The sequence below is a fragment of the Lissotriton vulgaris genome, chromosome 8 (genome assembly GCF_964263255.1).
Source record: "Lissotriton vulgaris chromosome 8, aLisVul1.2, whole genome shotgun sequence".
NCBI lineage: Eukaryota > Metazoa > Chordata > Amphibia > Caudata > Salamandridae > Lissotriton > Lissotriton vulgaris.
The window spans coordinates 1,565,218,401-1,565,241,736 of record NC_141696.1 but is presented as its reverse complement, the minus strand read 5'-3'; the positions used below and the strand labels follow the sequence as shown (position 1 = coordinate 1,565,241,736).

The 23,336-nt window shown below is 51.6% G+C and overlaps 1 protein-coding gene across 1 annotated transcript in view; it reads left to right on the top strand.

The window, feature by feature from the left end:
* The window catches only part of SPAG17 (sperm associated antigen 17), a 1,900,597-nt gene that overhangs the window by 1,256,680 nt on the left and 620,581 nt on the right, over positions 1-23,336 (top strand). The window contains exon 27 of the mRNA XM_086935838.1: positions 2,295-2,418. Within this exon, the coding sequence (XP_086791964.1) occupies positions 2,295-2,418 (124 nt within the window). The remainder of the gene's footprint in view (positions 1-2,294; positions 2,419-23,336) is intronic.

Below are 23,336 nucleotides of genomic sequence, written 5' to 3'. Positions count from 1 at the left end.
AATCGGCCAGGCCTCTACTGGTCAGCTACACAGGTTGCCTATAGTACATCGTGCCACTTTTAAGACAGGATGTATAGTCTTTAAAACACTGGACTGTACGAGCCCAACATTTTTGAAAAATCGGATCACCAAATATGCCCCCACACGTAACCTCCGATCTGCTCACCACCATCTCCTTACCACCCCCACCATCAAATTAAAAAGGCAGGGTGGACGCAGGTTCTCTTACTTGGCACCCAGGCTCTGGAATTCACTCCCATTCCCAATTAGGAACTGTAACAACCTGCTGTGCTTCAGAAAGGCCCTGAAGACATTGCTCTTTGTGCAACCGTACTAATCTTGGTCTGCCACATCAACATTCATCTAATCAGCGCCAGGAAACCTTTGGTGTCCGCGCGCTTTACAAATTCTTCCTAACATAACATAACATAACACTACCAGGCTTCAGACAAGCTCCACACCTCTGCTGGTTCTCTGCTTACTCGCAGCCACAATGCCATCAGACGGCAGAATAAGAAGTGTAAAAAAGAAAAAACAAGGCAGCCGTCCTTTTCCTTCCATGCACCCAGGAGCTGGAACAACATCTCCAAATCACAAGGAGAGCCCCAACACTGCTCCAGGTCAGGAAAGAGTTGATGATGCAGCTCTTTAAAGAGCACAGCATCATGATACATTAATGCATCCACCGCCCAGAGTCCTCACATGAGACTCACTGACTTTATGATGGTCTTTGACCATGGACAGCACTGAACTACCTTTTAGCGAGGTCCGCTTCTAAAAATACCATATACATACAGACGGCCCCAGGGTGCTGACCATCTCTGGACTCGAACCTCGGTCTGGGAGGTACGCTGCAGGTACTGACCATCTCTGGACTCGAACCTCGGTCTGGGAGGTACGCTGCAGGCACTGACATCCCAGGATTAGAACCTCGGTCGGGGAGGTACGCTGCAGATACTGACCATCTCAGGATTCGAACCTCGGTCCGGGAGGTACGCTGCAGGTACCGACCATCTCAGGATTCGAACCTCGGTCGGGGAGGTACGCTGCAGGTACTGACCATCTCAGGATTCGAACCTCGGTCTCAGAGGTACGCTGCAGGTACTGACCATCTCAGGATTCAAACCTCGGTCTGGGAGGTACTCTACAGGTCCAGACCATCTCATGATTCGAACCTCGGTCTGGAAGGTACACTGTAGGTACTGACCATCTCAGGATTAAATCCTCGGTCTTGGAGGTACGCTGCAGGTCCAGACCATCTCAGGATTCGAACCTTGGTCCGGAAGGTACGCTGCAGGCACTGACCATCTCAGGATTCAAACCTCAGTCCGGGTGGTACGCTGCAGGTACTGACCATCTCAGGATTTAAACCTTGGTCCAGAAGGTACGCTGCAAGCACTGAGCATGTCAGGATTTGAACCTTGCTCCGGGAGGTACTCTGCAGGCACTGACCATCTCAGTATTCAAACCTCGGTCCTGGAGGTATGCTGCAGGTACTGACCGTCTCAGTATTCGAACCTTGGTCCGGGAGGTATGCTGCAGGTACTGACCATCTCAGGATTTGAACCTTGGTTTGGGAGGTATGCTGCAGGTACTGACCATCTCAGGATTCGAACCTCGGTCTGGGAGGTACACTGTAGGTACTGCCCATCTAAGGATTCGAACCTCCGTCTGGGAGGTATGCTACAGGTCCAGACCATCTCATGATTCGATCCTCGGTCTGGGAGGTATACTGTAGGTACTGATAGTCTCAGGATTAGAACCTCGGTCGGGGAGGTACGCTGTAGGCACTGACCATCTCAGGATTCGAACCTCAGTCTGGGAGGTACGCTGCAGGTACTGACCATCTCAGGATTCGAACCTTGGTCTCGGAGGTACGCTGCAGGTACTGACCATCTCAGGATTCACACCTCGGTCCGGGATATACGCTGCAGGTACTGACCATCTCAGTATTCGAGCCTCGGTCCGGGAGGTACGCTGCACGTACTGACAGTTCCATGTATTCCTGGAGTGAGAGGTAATTCAAGAAGTTGTATCTGGTCTTTAGAAGTTCAGCTCAAGTTAATCTTGGGTATAATGCTGTTAGTAGGTAAAAAAATATTGCATCTGTTGGTAATACTAATACATAGCATACATAACATGTTTTAAAACATTTCCAGGATCGTATATGTCCCTTTTAATGTTCCCAATGAAATAGTCAGAGAGCAGACAACAAATAATTACATAAGTAAGACAGCATCCTAAAATGTAATGTTAACAACGACCTCACACTGGCTCTGTTTTGCACTTCGTAGGTGGAGCCAGTCCCTGCAGTGGTTGCTGCTCCTGAGCCGGTCCCAGAAGTCCCAGTGTTCCAGAGTCTGAACCTGTCCTGCCCCAATGGATTGCATGTCACCTTCCTGAGTGAGGCCACCCTGGGTAAGTGCTCGCGTAGCCGAAACATGCTATCAACTGTGTGTGAATCATGCTCTCTCTTGACCCAGGCTTAAACCTGGGGGTGACTGGGCACCAAAACCTGCTCTGGATTACCTTGGGACATTGTTCATTGTGCAGTTCTGTGCTGTCTGGGTGAGCGGCCTAGAGAGGAGTGTGAAAGGGAGCTCCTTATACCAGACACTAAGAAGGCACCAGATCCTCTCAGCTGCAAATGGTTATTCAAGAAGCTGTGCTTCAGAGAGGGGTTAGTAAATGGGCTCAGATTGGTTTATGACTCGCTTACTGCAAGGGCCAGCAGGAACTCCTGGATAGTGCAAGGGCCAGCAGGAACTCCTGGATAGTGCACCGGCCAACAGGAACTTCTGGATAGTGCAAGGGCCAGCAGGAACTTCTGGATAGTGCAAGGGCCAGCAGGAACTCCTGGATAGTGCACCGGCCAACAGGAACTTCTGGATAGTGCATGGGCCAACAGGAACTTCTGGATAGTGCACCGGCCAACAGGAACTTCTAGATAGTGCAAGGGCCAGCAGGAACTCCTGGATAGTGCACCGGCCAACAGGAACTTCTGGATAGTGCATGGGCCAACAGGAACTTCTGGATAGTGCAAGGGCCAGCAGGAACTCCTGGATAGTGCACCGGCCAACAGGAACTTCTGGATAGTGCATGGGCCAACAGAAACTTCTGGATAGTGCAAGGGCCAACAGGAACTCCTGGATAGTGCAAGGGCCAGCAGGAACTCCTGGATAGTGCACCGGCCAACAGGACCTTCTGGATAGTGCATGGGCCAACAGGAACTTCTGGATAGTGCACGGGCCAGCAGGAACTTCTGGATAGTGCAAGGGCCAGCAGGAACTCCTGGATAGTGCACCGGCCAACAGGAACTTCTGGATAGTGCACGGGCCAGCAGGAACTCCTGGATAGTGCACCGGCCAACAGGAACTTCTGGATAGTGCATGGGCCAACAGGAACTTCTGGATAGTGCACTGGCCAACAGGAACTTCTAGATAGTGAAAGGGCCAGCAGGAACTCCTGGATAGTGCACCGGCCAACAGGAACTTCTGGATAGTGCATGGGCCAACAGGAACTTCTAGATAGTGCAAGGGCCAGCAGGAACTCCTGGATAGTGCACCGGCCAACAGGAACTTCTGGATAGTGCATGGGCCAACAGGAACTTCTAGATAGTGCAAGGGCCAGCAGGAACTCCTGGATAGTGCACCGGCCAACAGGAACTTCTGGATAGTGCACGGGCCAACAGGAACTTCTAGATAGTGCAAGGGTCAGCAGGAACTCCTGGAAAGTGCAAGGGCCAACAGGAACTCTTGGATAGTGCAAGGGCCAACAGGAACTCCTCGATAGTGCAAGGACCAATAGGAACATGTGGATAGTGCAAGTGCCATCAGAAACTCCTGGATGATACAAAGGCCAGCAGGAACTCCTGGGTAGTGCAAGGGCCAGCAGGAACTCCTGGATAGTGCAAGGGCCAGCAGGAACTCCTGGATAGTGCACCGGCCAACAGGAACTTCTGGATAGTGCACGGGCCAACAGGAACTTCTAGATAGTGCAAGGGTCAACAGGAACTCCTGGGAAGTGCAAGGGCCAACAGGAACTCTTGGATAGTGCAAGGGCCAACAGGAACTCCTCGATAGTGCAAGGACCAATAGGAACATGTGGATAGTGCAAGTGCCATCAGAAACTCCTGGATGATACAAAGGCCAGCAGGAACTCCTGGGTAGTGCAAGGGCCAGCAGGAACTCCTGGGTAGTGCAAGGACCAGCAGGAACTCCTGGATAGTGCAAGAGTCAGCAGGAATGACTGGATAGTGCAAGGGCCAATAGGAACTCCTGCATAGTGCAGGGGCCGGCAGGAACTCCTGGATAGTGCAAGTGCCAACAGGAACTTCTGGAGAGTGCAAGGGCCGGTGGGAACTCCTGGATAGTGCAAGGGCCGGTGGGAACTCCTGGATGGTGCAAGTGCCAACAGGAACTCCTGGATGGTGCAAGGGCCAGCAGGATCTCCTGGATAGTGCATGGCCCGGTAGGAACTCCTGAATAGTGCAAGGGCCAGCAGGAACTCCTGAATAGTGCAAGGGCCAGCAGGAACTTCTGGAGAGTGCAAGGGCCGGTGGGAACTCCTGGATAGTGCAAGGGCCGGTGGGAACTCCTTGATGGTGCACAGGCCCGCAGGAACTCCTGGATAGTGCATGGCCCGGTAGGACTTCCTGAATAGTGCAAGGGCCAGCTGGAACTCCTGGATAGTGCATGGCCCGGTAGGAACTCCTGAATAGTGCAAGGGACAGCAGGAACTCCTGAATAGTGCAAGGGCCAGCAGGAACTTCTGGAGAGTGCAAGGGCCAGCAGGAACTCCTGGATAGTGCATGGCCCGGTAGGAACTCCTGAATAGTGCAAGGGACAGCAGGAACTCCTGAATAGTGCAAGGGCCAGCAGGAACTTCTGGAGAGTGCAAGGGCCGGTGGGAACTCCTGGATAGTGCAAGGGCCGGTGGGAACTCCTTGATGGTGCACGGGCCGGCAGGAACTCCTGGATAGTGCATGGCCCGGTAGGACTTCCTGAATAGTGCAAGGGCCAGCAGGAGCTACTGGATAGTGCAAGGGCCAGCAGGAACTTCTGGAGAGTGCAAGGGCCGGTGGGAACTCCTGGATAGTGCAAGGGCCGGTGGGAACTCCTTGATGGTGCACAGGCCCGCAGGAACTCCTGGATAGTGCAAAGGCCAGCAGGAACTTCTGGAGAGTGCAAGGGCCGGTGGGAACTCCTGGATAGTGCAAGGGCCGGTGGGAACTCCTTGATGGTGCACGGGCCGGCAGGAACTCCTGGATAGTGCATGGCCCGGTAGAACTTCCTGAATAGTGCAAGGGCCAGCAGGAGCTACTGGATAGTGCAAGGGCCAGCAGGATCTCCTGGATAGTGCATGGCCCGGTAGGAACTCCTGAATAGTGCAAGGGCCAGCAGGAACTCCTGAATAGTGCAAGGGCCAGCAGGAACTTCTGGAGAGTGCAAGGGCCAGCAGGAACTCCTGGATAGTGCATGGCCCGGTAGGAACTCCTGAATAGTGCAAGGGCCAGCAGGAACTCCTGAATAGTGCAAGGGCCAGCAGGAACTTCTGGAAAGTGCAAGGGCCGGTGCGGAACTCCTGGATAGTGCAAGGGCCGGTGGGAACTCCTTGATGGTGCACGGGCCGGCAGGAACTCCTGGATAGTGCATGGCCCGGTAGGACTTCCTGAATAGTGCAAGGGCCAGCAGGAGCTACTGGATAGTGCAAGGGCCAGCAGGAACTTCTGGAGAGTGCAAGGGCCGGTGGGAACTCCTGGATAGTGCAAGGGCCGGTGGGAACTCCTTGATGGTGGACAGGCCCGCAGGAACTCCTGGATAGTGCAAAGGCCAGCAGGAACTTCTGGAGAGTGCAAGGGCCGGTGGGAACTCCTGGATAGTGCAAGGGCCGGTGGGAACTCCTTGATGGTGCACGGGCCGGCAGGAACTCCTGGATAGTGCATGGCCAGGTAGAACTTCCTGAATAGTGCAAGGGCCAGCAGGAGCTACTGGATAGTGCAAGGGCCAGCAGGATTCCCTGGATAGTGCATGGCCCGGTAGGAACTCCTGAATAGTGCAAGGGCCAGCAGGAACTCCTGAATAGTGCATGGGCCAGCAGGAACTTCTGGAGAGTGCAAGGGCCAGCAGGAACTCCTGGATAGTGCATGGCCCGGTAGGAACTCCTGAATAGTGCAAGGGCCAGCAGGAACTCCTGAATAGTGCAAGGGCCAGCAGGAACTTCTGGAGAGTGCAAGGGCCGGTGGGAACTCCTGGATAGTGCAAGGGCCGGTGGGAACTCCTTGATGGTGCACGGGCCGGCAGGAACTCCTGGATAGTGCATGGCCCGGTAGGACTTCCTGAATAGTGCAAGGGCCAGCAGGAGCTACTGGATAGTGCAAGGGCCAGCAGGAACTTCTGGAGAGTGCAAGGGCCGGTGGGAACTCCTGGATAGTGCAAGGGCCGGTGGGAACTCCTTGATGGTGCACAGGCCCGCAGGAACTCCTGGATAGTGCATGGCCCGGTAGGACTTCCTGAATAGTGCAAGGGCCAGCAGGAGCTACTGGATAGTGCACGGGCCAACAGGAACTCCTGGGTAGTGCAATGTCCGGCAGGAACTCTTGGATGCGACATAAGGAGGTTGAGCTTTTGTTCAGCTTGTAAGATCTTCTTGAGTGCTGTCTGTTTGTCTTACTGAGACATGCTTTATGACATTAGGTTCTACAGTTGTTAATGGTTAATTTATGTAGGTTAATGTGTGTGATTTATTGATCTGCACTCTTTATTTCATTTATTTTGTACTTTATTTTCCTTTATCAGTGTCAATTGAGACTATGTGTAATGTGGCTGTGGACTTGTTGCTCTCTATAATATATGTCTGTTTTATTTTTAAAGCTGCTCAAAGCATGTCTAGGCTGACTTTGCATGTCCTCTCAACATATAACACAATACAGTGATGCAGAGGCCTACCGTAGGGTAGACAGGCTTAGGACCGCCTCCTCTCCTTTCCTGCATGGTCCGTGCTTGTCGAAAGCCATAAGCTGTTGGATGAACAACAACTGATATAAACTCAATTCACGCAAATGTGTTGTGATCCTTTCTGGTGTCCAGCTGTGGACGTTTGACCTCTCCCAGCTTTGACTGCTCCCTAAACCAGCTGGGCCTTACTGGTGGTGGGAACCCTGCCCCCACCTCTAAACAAGAGTAGTAAAGTCAATGACAGAGCCCTCCTTTTCATGGCCTTCCCACGCCCGGTTGAGAAAGCCACGACTTTCCTCTTGTACCGGGTGGGTTATGGACACAAACCCTACTGCGGTCTTTAGGAAGGTCTGGTGTAGGACCGTCTGCAGTGAGGTAAGGATGCTGCAACTCTCCATCTGACCGCCCCATGATGGCTCCAAGATCCCAAAGTCACAGGATCCATGGTGCTGGGCATCGTCCTTCGTCCCCTCCAAGCCCACCCACTAGCGCCTTAAAATCCCTATCAGCACTATAGCCTCCACATCTTTGACCAGTCTTCTAAAACAATGTATTTTGTACCACTAGTTTAATAGTAACACCTGTTGAGCAAGACACTTTGAATTGGCAAGTGGTGTATAAGGAGGAAGGAATGTGCAACAAAGGGCCTCTTACCGGAGAAATGTGCCCTGAGAGATGACCTCCACCTGATGCAAGGTCACCATTGCAGATTCAGTTCAGACATTGAATAGTTTATTTTGCAACTTGCTTGCCTCTATGTTCACAAGTCTGCCACCAACCTCCTGGAGTTTAACACACAACAGTGGAGAAGTGCGGCTCAAGGATTAGAGCGGCAGACCCTGATGCAGAGGTCTAGTCCGGGACCAGGGTTCAATTCCCCGCCTCGGCGGGTCGTGAGCTCAAAATTCCACGGACCTGATCATTCTCGCCTCGGTGCCTATTCCAATCATGGAGTCCCACTCTGCAACTCTGGGCAATAGCTTGCTTAATCTCCACAACGGCCCCAACAGCGCTAGGATGCCTGGCCTCCACCTTGGGGGTGCCCAGGAGTGGACGCCTCACAGGGAAAGCCAGGATGGGTTCCACAGCGGTATTCGTACAAGCGCCTTGAGACTTTTGCAGGTGAGTAGTGCTCTATACAAGTATCAATTTACAATTTACATTTTAACACTCTAACAACCCGATCTGTGCCGTGCCGTGGGCTAGAGACACCCACCACCTCTGACGGGGAGAAGGTGAGAGCTCAGACAACAGCAATGCCAAGTACACTAACATACTTTATTAAAAAGAGCATTCCAGTGTGCAAAGAAGGATGATATTCTGTTGGCAGGAGGGGAGAGCCAAGGCCGCGTCACACATGGCCATCAAACCCCAGCGTGATACCCAAGGTCACGTCACACATGGCCATCAAACCAGCATGATACCCAAGGCCGCGTCACACATGGCCATCAAACCCCAGCGTGATAGCCAAGGCCGCGTCACACATGGCCATCAAACCCCAGCATCATACTCAAGGCCGCGTCACACATGGCCATCAAACTCCAGCGTGATACCCAAGGCCGCGTCACACATGGCCATCAAACCCCAGCATGATAGCCAAGGCCGCGTCACACATGGCCATCAAACCCCAGCGTGATACCCTAGGCCGCGTCACACATGGCCATCAAACCCCAGCGTCATACCCAAGGCCGCGTCACACATGGCCATCAAACTCCAGCGTGATACCCAAGGCCGCGTCACACATGGCCATCAAACTCCAGCGTGATACCCAAGGCCGCGTCACACATGGCCATCAAACCCCAGCATGATAGCCAAGGCCGCGTCACACATGGCCATCAAACCCCAGCATGATAGCCAAGGCCGCGTCACACATGGCTATCAAACCCCAGCATGATAGCCAAGGCCGCGTCACACATGGCCATCAAACCCCAGCATGATAGCCAAGGCCGCGTCACACATGGCTATCAAACCCCAGCATGATAGCCAAGGCCGCGTCACACATGGCCATCAAACCCCAGCATGATAGCCAAGGCCGCGTCACACATGGCCATCAAACCCCAGCATGATAGCCAAGGCCGCGTCACACATGGCTATCAAACCCCAGCATGATAGCCAAGGCCGTGTCACACATGGCCATCAAACCCCAGCATGATAGCCAAGGCCGCGTCACACATGGCCATCAAACCCCAGCGTGATACCCAAGGCCGCGTCACACATGGCCATCAAACTCCAGCGTGATACCCAAGGCCGTGTCACACATGGCTATCAAACCCCAGCATGATAGCCAAGGCCGTGTCACACATGGCCATCAAACCCCAGCATGATAGCCAAGGCCGCGTCACACATGGCTATCAAACCCCAGCATGATAGCCAAGGCCGCGTCACACATGGCCATCAAACCCCAGCATGATAGCCAAGGCCGCGTCACACATGGCCATCAAACCCCAGCATGATAGCCAAGGCCGCGTCACACATGGCCATCAAACCCCAGCATGATAGCCAAGGCCGCGTCACACATGGCTATCAAACCCCAGCATGATAGCCAAGGCCGTGTCACACATGGCCATCAAACTCCAGCGTGATACCCAAGGCCGCGTCACACATGGCCATCAAACTCCAGCGTGATACCCAAGGCCGCGTCACACATGGCCATCAAACCCCAGCATGATAGCCAAGGCCGCGTCACACATGGCCATCAAACCCCAGCATGATAGCCAAGGCCGCGTCACACATGGCCATCAAACCCCAGCGCGATCAATTTTGCAGGGAATAGGGAAGATAAGATTTCAGGTAGAGGTGGAATAACAGAGTTTAAGATTCAAAATGTTTCTTGGATTTGAAATGCAGTCTTAGACTTATGAGATTTGGGTCGAGAATTGGAAGCAGAGGTCGCTGTAGTACAGGAGTGTTTGTTGCATCAGAGGCTTTCATACCAGGAACTCCGACTGTAGGGAGTTTTGAATGCTTCCATCTTAATTTACCTAAGATGGCGAGGAGCCTGACCAAAAGAGTGGGTTTCTTCATAACACTTTAAAAGTGATGCAACGTGCTATTAATTTTATTCTTGCTAGAATGGGGGGGGGTGGGGCATTGTAGCTCTCACAGATATGGTGGGGGTCGGCCCAATGTTTCTGGATCTGTGCCGAGTCTCACATTTGATGCTCTATTGCCCTCAGTGGGGGGAGGGAGTTATGCGGTGCCCAATAAAAGTACCTTTCAGAGCCTACCAATGAGATGAAGAGGGCTTGAGGAGCAGTGTTCGGAGGGTCTGGTGAGACTGGATGCTTGTCTTTATAAGTGATTGAAGGAAGAAATTCAAAATTTGATTGCAGTGGGGTGTGAAGGTTTGGATTGTGTTGTCCATGGGAAAATAACACATATATATATATATATATATGTTCACAAAACCAAACTTGTCTTTCAAGTAGGGAACACTGACACCCTGCTGCTGGTTCAAAAGGTGCTTTTAATTTTATAATGAAAGCTGTGCAGGTCCAAATAAACCCAACGCGTTTCTCCTCCAAGAGAGGCTTGATCACGGGTAAAAGCTCTGCTTCCTCCTTGCCTCGTGGTTTTACACTGCAGCTTGGTTTTCTCGCAGAGTGCAATTACAGGCAGGTGTGTCCTTTATTTTCTCTGCAGCAGGTGAAAACTTTATTGTTCAAAACCACGAGGCAAGGAGGAAGCAGAGCTTTTACCCGTGATCAAGCCTCTCTTGGAGGAGAAACGCGTTGGGTTTATTTGGACCTGCACAGCTTTCATTATAAAATTAAAAGCACCTTTTGAACCAGCAGCAGGGTGTCAGTGTTCCCTACTTGAAAGACAAGTTTGGTTTTGTGAACATTTTCTACGAGGGAGCCCTGGTACCGTTGCACTGACCCACCCTGCAGAGTCTATGGCTCATTCACCAGGGCAACGTTTGTGGGATATATATATATATGTATATATAGATCTTTAGCAATCCTGACCGCTGTCAACGCGGTAACAAAGAAGACGCAGACCTCTTCTCCTCTTACAGATCAAACTTTGTAATAAAGCGCCATCACACCATCCAATGTGTTAGCAGTGGTAGTTTATTTTAGCAAATGCTCTCCTCGACGCGTTTCGCTCCGCAGGCGGAGCTTGGTCCCATGACGCGCCCAAAGTAGGTGTTACAATATGTAGTGAGTTAAAAGCTCTATCACCCATAAAAAAAGGGATGAAAGGCACAAATCGACATGATGGCATAAAATCAAATAATGAATACGTACATCGCGATGTGTATGCTTTGTGAAACAAACAAACACATGAAAACAATGAGAGCATAGTGCTCATATAATCAGATAATTAATTCATTCATCGCAGTGAGTATACACTGTAAACAAGGCAGACACATGCTGGCCATCAGAGCATCGTGCCCATATTAAAAAATGGTGGTGTGGTCAGATAAAATCTAATACATGATGGTAAATTCATAGTCAATGAGAGTCCTAAAAACAACTTTTCCCAAAATCAATTGACAGGTATCGGTTTTTCAATAAGAGCTTAATTCCATGTACAGTATATTATTTAATGTAAAGTGCAGGATATATATATTGGCACAATAATTCATCATTTGCATTTTGTAAGATCAACAGAATGCATTCAGTGTTGAACGTTTCCTCTTTAAGACGAGACTGGAACATCCATCGATCGGCCACGGTATAGGATAGGCTTATACATCCTATAAGTCATATGAATCCATCCTACTCTACAGATCAATAACAGGGCACTGTTAGACCTGGCACCATTGCCGTGGGTCTCCCTTCCATTTTTGCTGTTGCCTCATGTGTTTTTGCAGGTGTTAGATTCTTTGGGCACTTTGCCACTGCTGTCCAGTGCCACAGTGCAAGTGATCCCTACTGTAAATGTGTGTATTAATTGGTGACATGATTGACTATTTGGTTTACTTGTCAGACCCTAGTACAGTGCACCAGGGGTACCCAGGGCTGTGGTAATTCAAATGCTACTAGTGGGCTTGCAGCGCTGGTTGCGCCACCCACAGAAGCAGCCTTGTAAAATGTGTCTAAGGTCTGCCATTGCAGAGCCTGCGTGCAGTCTGGTACTGTCATGCTGACTGGGCAAGTGCACCCACTTGCCAGTCCCTAAACCTTCCCTTTTCTTCATTTCAGATACCCCTATGGTAGGCCCAAGGGCAGGGTGCATTGTAAGTATAAGGTAGGGCCGCCTTGATGTGTGTAGCATGTCCTAATAGTGAATTACAGCCATTTTCGTTTTTCACTATTGCAAGGCTACCTGTTCTCCATAGGCCAGAATGGGCTGTTAGATTATTACATGGCTATAATCCTAACAGACTCAGAGAACATAGTAGAAATTCGAGTTTAGTATTCCTGAACTCAGAATGATAAAATGCATATTTTAGTGAAGTTGGTTTTAACATTCTGTGTTTGAAAATACCACTTTTAGAAAGTAGGTATTTTCTTTCCTAACCTTTCAAGCCTGCCTCTGCTAGGTTGTGTATTCCTTTGTCTGGGATTTGTGAGTGACAGGGCTGGGGCTTCCAAGAGACAGGATGAGTCAGCCCAGTGGCGAATAGAAAGATCTGCATCTAGATGGGAGGGAGCAGTTGCAACTGAACCTTGAATAGGGCTGTGCCTGTCTCCCACAATGCTGGTTCCACCTTCTGGGGTGCGGCGGATGTCTCTGCCCTGCACACTGAAAGAAGAGAAGGAATCCTGTCAACATAGTGCTCCAGGGCTGTGCTTGCCTTCCACAATGCTGGCTCCACCTCCTGTGGGGCGTCTGATGTATCTGCCCTGCACTGTGAAAGGAAAGAAGGAGTATTGTCAACAGAGTGCTCCAGAACTGGTTTGGACTAGACAAAGGCCCCTCTCCCCTCAGAGAACCAAGGCTTTTGGGGTATAAATATTGGGACCCTGATCCCAAGAAATTAGATCACTTCTGGACTACAAGAAGAAACCTTTGCTGAGGAGAGGAACCTGAAGAAACTGAGGAGAGACTATTCCCAAGCTGAAGTGCTGCTTGGGGATTGGCCTGCAGTGGTTACCTTACTGCCAAAGGAAGGAGAAAGGAACTTTGTGTGCTTTATTTTCAATTTGTGAAGGATCTCCAAGGGCTTGGAAAAGAGTTTGCCTCCTGCTGAAGTCTCAGGGACAACAGACATCACCCCCCAGCTCCCCAGAGTTCTTTTGAAAGTGCCTGCTGCTGTTTTGGGCCTTCTGAGGAACTGCGTGTCGCAAGGAGCTGGAACCGCGACTCAACGAGGAAGAAGCGTGTCACCGTCGCTGCTGCTGCCGTCGCATCATGGATGTCGGCGCTGTAGTTGTCGTTTTGCACCGCATCGAGAGAAGCTTCTCGCACCAAAGAGGAAGCGTGTCGCCGTTGCTGCTGCTGCCGTCGCATCGTGAATTTAGGCGCTGTAGCTGTCGCATCGTGCAGAAGCTCCCCGCAACGTCGGAGAAGAGTGCCGCAGCTGGGGCTGTTGCCGTCGCATCGCTGAACAAGGGTGTCACCGCTGCAGTGAATGCATCGAACCGAGAACTTCTCGCATCATCGGAGAAGCGTGTCGCATCTAGAAGATGTTCACGTCTTTATTTCTTGCACCAGAACTTTGCTGCTTTTCTATCGCTGCGACATTGCTTGTCGTGGAAGCACAACACATCGTAAGGTACATTGACGCAAAGTGTTGCATCTTAAGAACGGAACTGAACTAAGCTAGAACTACCATTTTTAAGTAACAGTATTGTGTATTTTTGTCGTTTGTGGTCTTGTGGTAAATCTATATAAAGTATACTGATTTTTTATATAAAACCTTGTGTGGTGTCCGTCTGTAGTGTTGTCACTGGGTTAATGCATGTGGTCACAAATGCTTCACACCCTCTTCACACACACTCTGAGATAAGCCTGTCTGCTCGTGCCAAGCTACCAAAGGGGTGAGCTGGGGTTATTTTAGGAGTGTACCCCCTTTCCCTGACTAGAGGCAAGGGTCCCTATTTGTCACAAGTACCTACCTGTGCCAACTAGAGACCCCCAAATTTAACAGGCACATTCCGATTGTGAGTTCCACCCCAAGCCCCGGTTCAACCACTCTCTTATGGGTAGGGTGAGAGTGAACTCCCAGGGGCAGATTTACAAGCCCCTTGTGCCACTTTTGCGTCACTTTTCCTATGTTATAAGTGATGCAAAAGTGGCGCAAGGGGCTTGTAAATCTGCCCCTATCCTGCAACAGACAGCGCTGTGAATATTTAAGTCAATAGCTTAAGCACAGTGTAAGTGGCTGCACACAGTATAGGACGGGCTGTCTCAAAATGTTCCAAACAACTTACAGCCTGATTCATGAAGCTAAATTGCGCTCGCAATAGCTGCGAAAATGCTATCGCGGGCGCAATTTCCCTAATCGGTATTCACCACGAAAATAGCGAATTCGCTAACACAGAATTGCCAAATCGCTAAAAGATTCGCAGAATCCCGGCAGTAGACCAGTTGCGATTCGGAAATAGCGAGAAATCACGGATTCTGCGAAAAAAATAGCGAAATCGCAAATTCCTCGCAATCGGGATTCATGAAAAATCGCAATTAGCGAAAACCCCCAAAATCGCATTTTGCGAGGCGCAATTTAAGGACAACCCAAAGCAGGTGGTAACCATCAAACCCATAGTAAAAAAAAATTTGAAAAACCGTTGGCCAATCAGCAACTGGTGCTGGCCTGACCAAACACACTTAAGGAGAAGCAGCATCAGCATAAGGAGTGTCACAATGCCAGGAATGTACATGGTGGTCAGGTGGCGAAGGCTACAGCGAGCAGCACGGAGGAGACGCTGTTCCAGGCCAGGATATTCCGCCAGCGGGTCACCCTGCTGGGCCAAACCAGAGAGCAAATATACGCAAAGTACCGCCTGAATGGGACAATAATCATCAAGCTAATTCAGGACTTTGACCCCCTGATGCAGCACCCAACAAGGCGGACCAATGCCGTGCCGACACATGTCCAGCTATTGTGTAGCCTGCACCTCCTGGCCTCCCGGAGCTTCCAGGGGATAGTTACGGCTGCTGGGGGGATATCCCAGCTCACCATGCCCCGCTGCCTAAGGAGTTTCCTTGATGCAATGCTGACCCAGCTACACCACCACATCAAATTTCCAACAAGCCAACAGGAGTTGGATGAGACCAAGCTTCAATTCTACAATGTCGCCCATTTCCCACACGTGATAGGATGCATTGACTGTACCCACATCGCCATCTGCCCACCAGCTGCAACGGAGTACATGTACTGCAATCGCAAGTCCTACCACTCCCTCAACATCCAGATGGTCTGCAATGCTAAGACATACATCACGGACATAGTGGCACAGTACCCGGGGAGTACACATGACTCCTTCATATTCCGGCACTGCGGCCTCCACACACGACTGGCCAGGGGAGACTTCGGGGAAGGACACCTACTTGGTAAGTACACTTTGCCCACAATGTCAAACTGCGATGAAGTAGCTGCGCTGCACAGGCACTCACCCTCTGCTCCTCTCATTCAGGTGACAGTGGCTACGCCCTGCGTGAATACCTCCTCACCCCATATCTCAACCCTGCTACACCACAGCAACGGCGTTACAACGTATCACACATACGCACAAGGAATTGCATTGAGAGGACTTTTGGGCTACTGAAGAGCAGATTCCGCATACTTCACAAGACAGGTGGGGCCATGTACTACAGTCCTGATGTGTGCTGCCGCATTGTGGCTGTGTGTGCAATACTACACAACATTGATGCCAAGCGCCGGATACCTGTAGACATCTCTGGCAGTGAATCTGAGGGGGACAACCGGCCACCTGCACATGTGCGCCATGCACACGGGGAGAACCCAGCTGAAGGCCACAGACGCCGCAACCACATCACAATGAACAGTTTCTAGTGCACCCTCTCCCCTCACCCAACAAATCACAATTGCATGCAAATTGAAATAATGACAGAACGCCAATGTGTGATGCTATAATAAATATTATTGTTTGATTCGCAATAATAGTGCAAGTTGCCATCCTTCCTATGCAATTAGTATTGCCCCATACTGCTGCGTCCAATACACAGGGCAGGCTTATGTTCAGCCTGTGCCTGTAAAAGTACATGTCAGTCAGGTGCGCCTCCGGCGCGAAGCACCCAAACGCCTCTCCGGCTCCTCCTCAGCCACCGCACGTGACCCTGCAGTGGGCCTGGTGCTACGTCTCAACACCTCTACCTGTGAGGCAGACTGGCTGCTCACACTTGAGGTGCCCTCGCTGGCATCGTCCCCCCGACATTGCCAGGTGGAGCGGGATGAAGTGCCATTACGGCAGTGGTGAGGTGCTCTAATACCCTGGCCACATCCTCGCAGCATTGAATTAGCTGCTGCTGCTGCGCCAGGGACCGGCGCAATAGCTGCGACGTGGCATTCCCGATCACGTAGTTCGATCGTGTGTAAGCCGTCAGGCGCGTCAGTAGCGGCCGGTGGCGGCCCGTGTTGCGCTGGGATGTCAGAGCAGCTGTGTTGGCCTCCATGGCTGCCGTCATGCGGTCCATCCCCTCACCCACACCTGCCATGGCTGCCGTCATGCGGTTCATCCTCTCCCCCACACCTGCCACATTGCGGCCAATGTTATACAGCTGCATCTGTATGGCCCCTTGCCGGCGTGCCTGCAGCTGGTGAATGCGTAGCATTCTACGCTCTATACTCATGCTCGGCAAGCGCACTCCCATCCCCCTCCTGGCGCTGGCTGCATTGTTCTGCAGGCGAGCCTTGCCATGCCTGCTCTGCTGGCTGGCCACAGTGGGTGGCCGCTGTGTCACCGCTGTCGCTGGAGCAGATGTGGATGCGCCAGCTGCTGGTGGAGTTGAGCTAGGCGTAGATGGTGCACCAGACGGTGGAGGCACAGATGTCGTGGGCCTGGCTGCAGGGGTTGGTGCTGCGCCAGATGGTGGAGGCACAGATGTCGTGGGCCTGGCTGCAGGGGTTGGTGCTGCGCCAGATGGTGGAGGCACAGATGTTGTGGGCCTGGCTGCAGGGGTTGGTGCTGCGCCTGTTGGTGCAGGCTGTGTTGGTAACGGCACCTCCTCGACATCCAGTGCTTGCTCATCGATGAGCAGCCTGTCACTGTCGCTGCTGTCTGCGCCACCTGTGAGGGGAAGTGGACGTTCATTAGTTGCATGTATCTGTCACACGTGCAGTTGCTACATGCATGCTGGATGACATTCCCTGACTGGCTATGGCATTGCGTACTTTGGAACCTGTCTGGCTGCATTGGGGTACTTGTACATTGTGGCCACACTACATGTCCCACAATGCTTTAGGGCATTACCTAATGTGCACCGATGGCATGACTTTGGAACATTATGGGAGGCTATAGGGTCATGGCCATTCATAGGGGACAGGGTCGCAGTCGCATGCCACTTACCTTGGCTCTCTTGGGTGGGGCGGGATGAGTCCAATCTGGTGACTCCAATGCACGCCTCGGCCTCCAACGTGTCTTTGACGCGATCCTCCATGGGGGTGTTTGGAGGGACTGTAGGTCCTCCCCCTCCAGTGGCCAGGGACTCTCCCAGCCTCTCGGCAACCTTCTCCTTGGCACGACCTCGGAGGTCGTACCACCTCTTCTTCAGTTCTTCACGTGACCTGTCGGCCACGCCCACGGAGTTCACTGTGGCCGCTATCCCGACCCAGATCCTGCGCTTCTCCTGCTCGGGCACCCTCCTTGACTCTCTCCCAAACAGTTTGGAGTGGTTCTCCACCACCCCTTCGATGAGGTGCTCCAACTCCTGTTCGGAGAACTTTAGTTTTCTCTTGCGCCCGGTGTTGCTGGGCCCAGGTACTGCCTCCTCAGCCATTGCTGCAGTGGAATTGGAAGTGATATTCCAAGTTTGCAGGTGTCCTTGCAGGAGCTGACTCTGTTGCTGCCTCGAGGTCTGCCTCACTGTGGTGAATGAAGGTGGGAACTGGCTGCTTCCTGGTTGTGATGTCATTACTGTGCTCGAAATGCGACTTCCCGATCTCGCGATTTTGCGATCCCGCATTTTGCGATCTCGCAATTAGCGATATCGCTATTTGCGATATCGCAAATCCTACACAAATGTTGCCGAAAATAGCGATTATTCTGCGATTTTCGATAATCGCAAACGCTTTTTGCGGCCGCGTGCGAATCGCATTTTTTTCTCGCAAAAATTCATGAATACTGATCTGCGATTTCGAAATTGCGATTCGCAGTTAATCGCAATTTGAGAATCGCAGATTCCGGTTTTCATGAATCAGGCTGTATGTGTTTCATGCTTACTATGCTGTAAAGGTATATTATTAGAAATTCTCACCCAGAAAGGATGTAGTAAACCCTGTTTACCAGTGTCCTTTAAAGGGGGCATCCATAACGGGCAGCTCCGGTCCAGTAACTCTCAGAAACAAGCATTGAAAATGCAATAGGTCTCTCCTTTGATTAAGTTAAAGCCATTTTCTTTGCTAATGGTATTGTATAGTAAAGCAAATAGCTTTAACTTAATAAAAGGCAAGACCTATTGCATTTTTAATTCTTGTTTTTTCTTCTCTGCAAACACCTCTCTTTGCTAAATTGAACATGTTTATTTCTGTCAGTGCGTATATTTTAAGTGTGCTAAACTCTCCCCTGCACTGCTAGCTGACTTTGCCCCATCACACTGCTTCTCTTTCATACAAGCAATTGAACGAGTCTGTGGCGACATGCAGCACTAATAAAAGCGACTTTTGCTGAGTGTAACAACACTATGTCCTACTCGCTGATAGTCAAAGGTGAAGTACCAACCAAAACGGTAACTGATGCAGTCAAGTATTTTAAAAAAACAATACAAGCAATAGCCCCGAGATGTCGGCACACACGCTAGGAATAGATAACATGCTCTTCAAAGTCCACTACTACTAATAAGTTTCTATAAAGCTCTTTCTGATAGATACATCTGCCGTGTGGATTCCTCACCTTGTGAATATCCCCCTTGCGTCAGCAACATTCGGAAATTCTTTTCGTAGCCTCGCGCCGACGTGGATAGGACGTCACAGAGACACGGCTCCGCTCGCGACTCCGCTGACGTCACCGACGCCTATAATAGGCCCACGCCGGCGTGATGACATCAGTTCCCTTTCTTCCGCGTCGTCGACGCTAACGGTTATCGGGAATCTCTGTAGCCTAATGGTACAACGTTGCCATTTTGTTGCATATTTCTGCTTCTCTGTATCCTGTCTCTTCGACGATGTCATCCAAGAAGACCGGCTTCAAGCCCTGCAGGGAGTGCGGTAAAATGATGTCCATTACCGACCCCCATGAAGACTGCATCTGGTGTTTAAGTTCCGACCATGATGTGGAGGATTGTTCTTCATGTCGGAAGATGAATCCGAAGGCCCTGAGGGAGAGAGAAGCCAAACTTCTGGTTGCTAAGGTGAAAGCTGGAAAGGAGAAGTCGTCGAGGTCTCGTTCTCGAAGGGCGAGGTCGAAGTCCAGGGCGAGGTCGAGATCTGGTTCTCGAGAGAGGTCGTCTTCGAAGTCGGCGTCGGATCATGTTTCGAAGTCGAAGAAGAAGCACAAGAAGAGGAGACATGAGTCCCGACGTCGGTCTGGTAAAGAGTCGGGCTCGAGGTCGAGGTCACCGAAGAAGGTACGTTCGAAGGTGGTTACTCTCGAAGTCTCTGAGCATGAAGGTGAGGCCTCACCTTCCGAGTCGCATGGGCGGTCTCCCACTCCGGCTCCGAATCCTTCTCCGGTTCCGAATCCATCTCCGGCGCCGTCCCCGGCCCGTGAAGAGGAAGAGGCTTGGGAGGTTGTGGATTCTGCGCCTGTTGATGAGCCGAATCCGATCCCTCCACAGGACCGGCCTGATGGTTTTCAGCCGCCCTTTCCTGCTCCAGGCCAGGACCCTTCAGCGTTTCTTAACGATATGTATGGCGTCTTCTCTAGGGCGTGGTACCCCTCTGGTGCACCTTCATGTCCCATGGGTCCTTTGGCATTCAGCCTGGGAGTTCCTCAATCCTATCCTCTGGCTCCGTTTATACCTTACATGCCGGCTCCGACGCCGCATTGGCAGTTCCCGGCTCCGCCGAAGTCGTCGACGCCGATTCCAGCGTCGCCTGCTCCTGATCGTCCTCGAGGGCATTCTTCTGTGCCGTCGGATTCGATACCGGCGCCGGCCCCGAATCCGTTGGAGCCGCAGGTGGATCCGGCTGCGAGGCGTGTAAAGGAGAGATCCAGAAGGGAAGCTCAACGCCTTTTGGAAGAGCAGAGATACATGGATTCACAGTCTGATGTTGAAGAAGGTGAATTAGAAGAGAGCTGTTTTGAGGAATTGGCGGATTCAGAAACTCTTGATTTCTCTCCAGAGTGGGAGTTGCCCTCAGGCTCGGGTGCTCCTTCTAAGGATATCCAGCCTTACCATCTGGTTATGAGGAAGGCTGCTGAACTTCTTCAATTGACTCTGCCTACAGTGGAGTTCAAGTCTAATATCCTCACTGAGGTCTTGCATTCACCGAATTCTGTGGTTGAGCCTTTACTTCCATTCAATGATGCCTTAATGGAGGTGTGGAAGAAACCTTTGTCAGCTCCTGCGGTTTCTAAGAGTGTTGCGAGGAGGTACAGGGCTGCTCCTGAGGACCCGGCTTTTCTGTCTTCTCATCCTTCGCCAGAGAGCCTGGTCATTCAGGCTGCCTGTTCAAAGAAGAGTCTTAGTGCCTTTCCTCAGGTTCCTTGTGAGAAGGAAGCAAGGAAACAGGACTAGGTTGCAAAAAAGACCTTTTCATCTGCGAGTATGGCGTTGAAGTCAACTAATGCCACATGTCTTATGGGAAGGTATGTGCATCCCTGATGGACTCTTTGCGTATCCTGGCTCCAAAAATTCCTGACGCCATCCGGAAGGATTTTGAGGAGGTGATTTCTGACACTCAGGCGGCAGCCCGCCAGGTTATTCAAAGTGGTCTGGACACTGCCGACTCTGTGGCTCGAATTATGGGCACTGCTGTCGCCATTAGGAGGTCAGCCTGGTTGAAGTCATCGGACTTTTCGGCTGATGTTCAGGCGACCTTGCTGGATCTTCCTTTTGATGGATCAGGTCTCTTTGGGAAGAAGGCGGATGCGGCTCTTGAGAGATTCAAGGATTGCAGAGCAATTGCTAAGTCTTTGGGTCTCCAGATCAGAGGCACTTCTTCCAACAGAAGGTTCAGGGGTTTTGGTCGCTCCTTTCGGAATTTCCGGCAAGGCCAACAGCAGCAGCAGCAGCAAAATTCAGTGTACAGATCTTACAGGGGAAAGCAAAGAGCGCGTCCTCGTGGACGTCAGCCCTCCTCTTCCTCCACCTCTTCCAACCCCCCTGCCTCGGAAAAGCAGCCCTAGATCCGCTATTCAGGATCGTGTGGGTCCGGTTGGGGGTCGGCTTACCCATTTTCTACAGGATTGGGAATCGGTTACGACAGATCTTTGGGTTCTCAATCTTGTAGAAAATGGGTATGCCCTTCCCTTTCGGGATTTTCCCCCTGTTTACCCTCCTTGTCAAGGTTTTTGCACCGAGGAACATCTGTCTCTTCTGCAGCAGGAGGTTCTAACTCTGTTACGAAAGGGTGCGATAGAGGTGGTCCCAGAGCAAGAGAGGGGTCAGGGATGCTACTCCCGGTATTTCCTGATCCCCAAAAAGGATGGCAGGCTTCGTCCAATCCTGGATCTCAGGATCTTGAATCTCTATCTGAAGCAGGAGAAATTCAAGATGCTCACCCTTGTTCAGGTTCTTCAAGCGTTGATGGAAGGAGACTGGATGGTGTCGCTCGACTTGCAGGGCGCGTATTTCCACATACCCATCCTGAAGTCGCACAGGAAGTATCTCCGTTTCACGGTTGGGTCGCAGCACTACCAGTTTGCGGTCCTTCTGTTTGGTCTTACTACTGCGCCTCGAGTCTTCACCAAGGTGATGGCGGTGGTGGCAGCTCATCTCAGGAGGTTGGGGATACCTGTGTTCCCTTATTTGGACGACTGGCTGATCAAAGCGGAGTCGTCAGAGAAGGTGCTCCATCATCTGCAAGAGACAACTCAGTTGTTGGTCAGGTTGGGTTTTTCGATAAATGTACCCAAGTCTCACCTGGTGCCCTCCCAGGGCAACCTGTTCATAGGTGCCGTACTGGACACTTCTGTTTGTCGTGCATTCCCTCCTCCTCAAAGGATTCGCGACATTCAGGAAATTATTCCTTTATTTTACAATGGAGCGGTCGTTCCAGTCCTGAAGGTCCTTCGCCTGCTCGGTCTGATGGCTTCTTGCATTCTGTTGGTCAACCATGCACGCTGGCACATGAGGGCACTCCAGTGGTGTCTCCGCAGGCAGTGGTATCAGCACAACGGAGATCTCGGGGAGTCGGTGAAGATCTCCAGAGAAACTGCGGCGGATCTGTCTTGGTGGAGCGTGGAAGGCAACCTGTCGCAAGGAAAGCCTTTCCAACTACCTCCATCGGTGGCCACGGTGATAGCGGATGCATCCACTCTAGGGTGGGGTGCTCATCTGGGGGATCTGGAGGTCAAGGATCTTTGGTCTCCAGAGGAAAGGTTGCTTCACATCAACCTTCTAGAGTTGCGGGCGATACGTTTGGCGCTCAAGGCCTTCCTCCCTTCCCTTCGCGGTCGGTCGATCGATCGATCCAAGTCCTGATGGACAACACGACCGCGAGGAGTGGGGTCGCAGTGTCTCTGCAGGGAGGCTCTGCGTCTCTGGTCCTGGGTTCAGGACCACCAGATTTGTCTGATGGCAAATCATCTGGCCGGAGTTCTTAACGTGCGTGCAGACAGTCTCAGCCGGCAGTTCTCTGCCGACCACGAGTGGAGGTTTCACCCGGAGGTGGTTCGTCACGTCTTTCGGACGTGGGGGACTCCTCGGGTGGACCGGTTTGCCACTCGCGAGAATGCTCACTGCCCGTCATTCTGCAGTCTCCAGTATCCGATGCAAGGAGCCTTGGGGGACGCGTTTCAGTTGAGTTGGGGAAATCAACTCCTTTACGCGTTTCCTCCCATACCTTTGATTCCTCGGTTTCTGAGGAAAATTCGCCAAGACCGGGCCCAAGTTATATTGGTCGCCCCGGATTGGCCAAGAAGGGTGTGGTATACAGATCTACTCCACCTCTCCTCTCACCCGCCGCTCCGTCTCCCTCTCAAGGCAGACCTCCTCTCTCAGATGGAGGGGCAGGTTCTACACCCCCACCTCCAGACATTGCACCTTCATGCCTGGAGATTGAACGGGGCAACCTGATTTCCTATTCTCTCACGCCTGACGTGGTGGATGTCATTTTGTCTGCCAGGCGTGACTCCACTAAGACTGTCTATTCATATAGATGGTCTAGGTTTGTTATTTGGTGTGGTGAGAATGATATTGATCCTT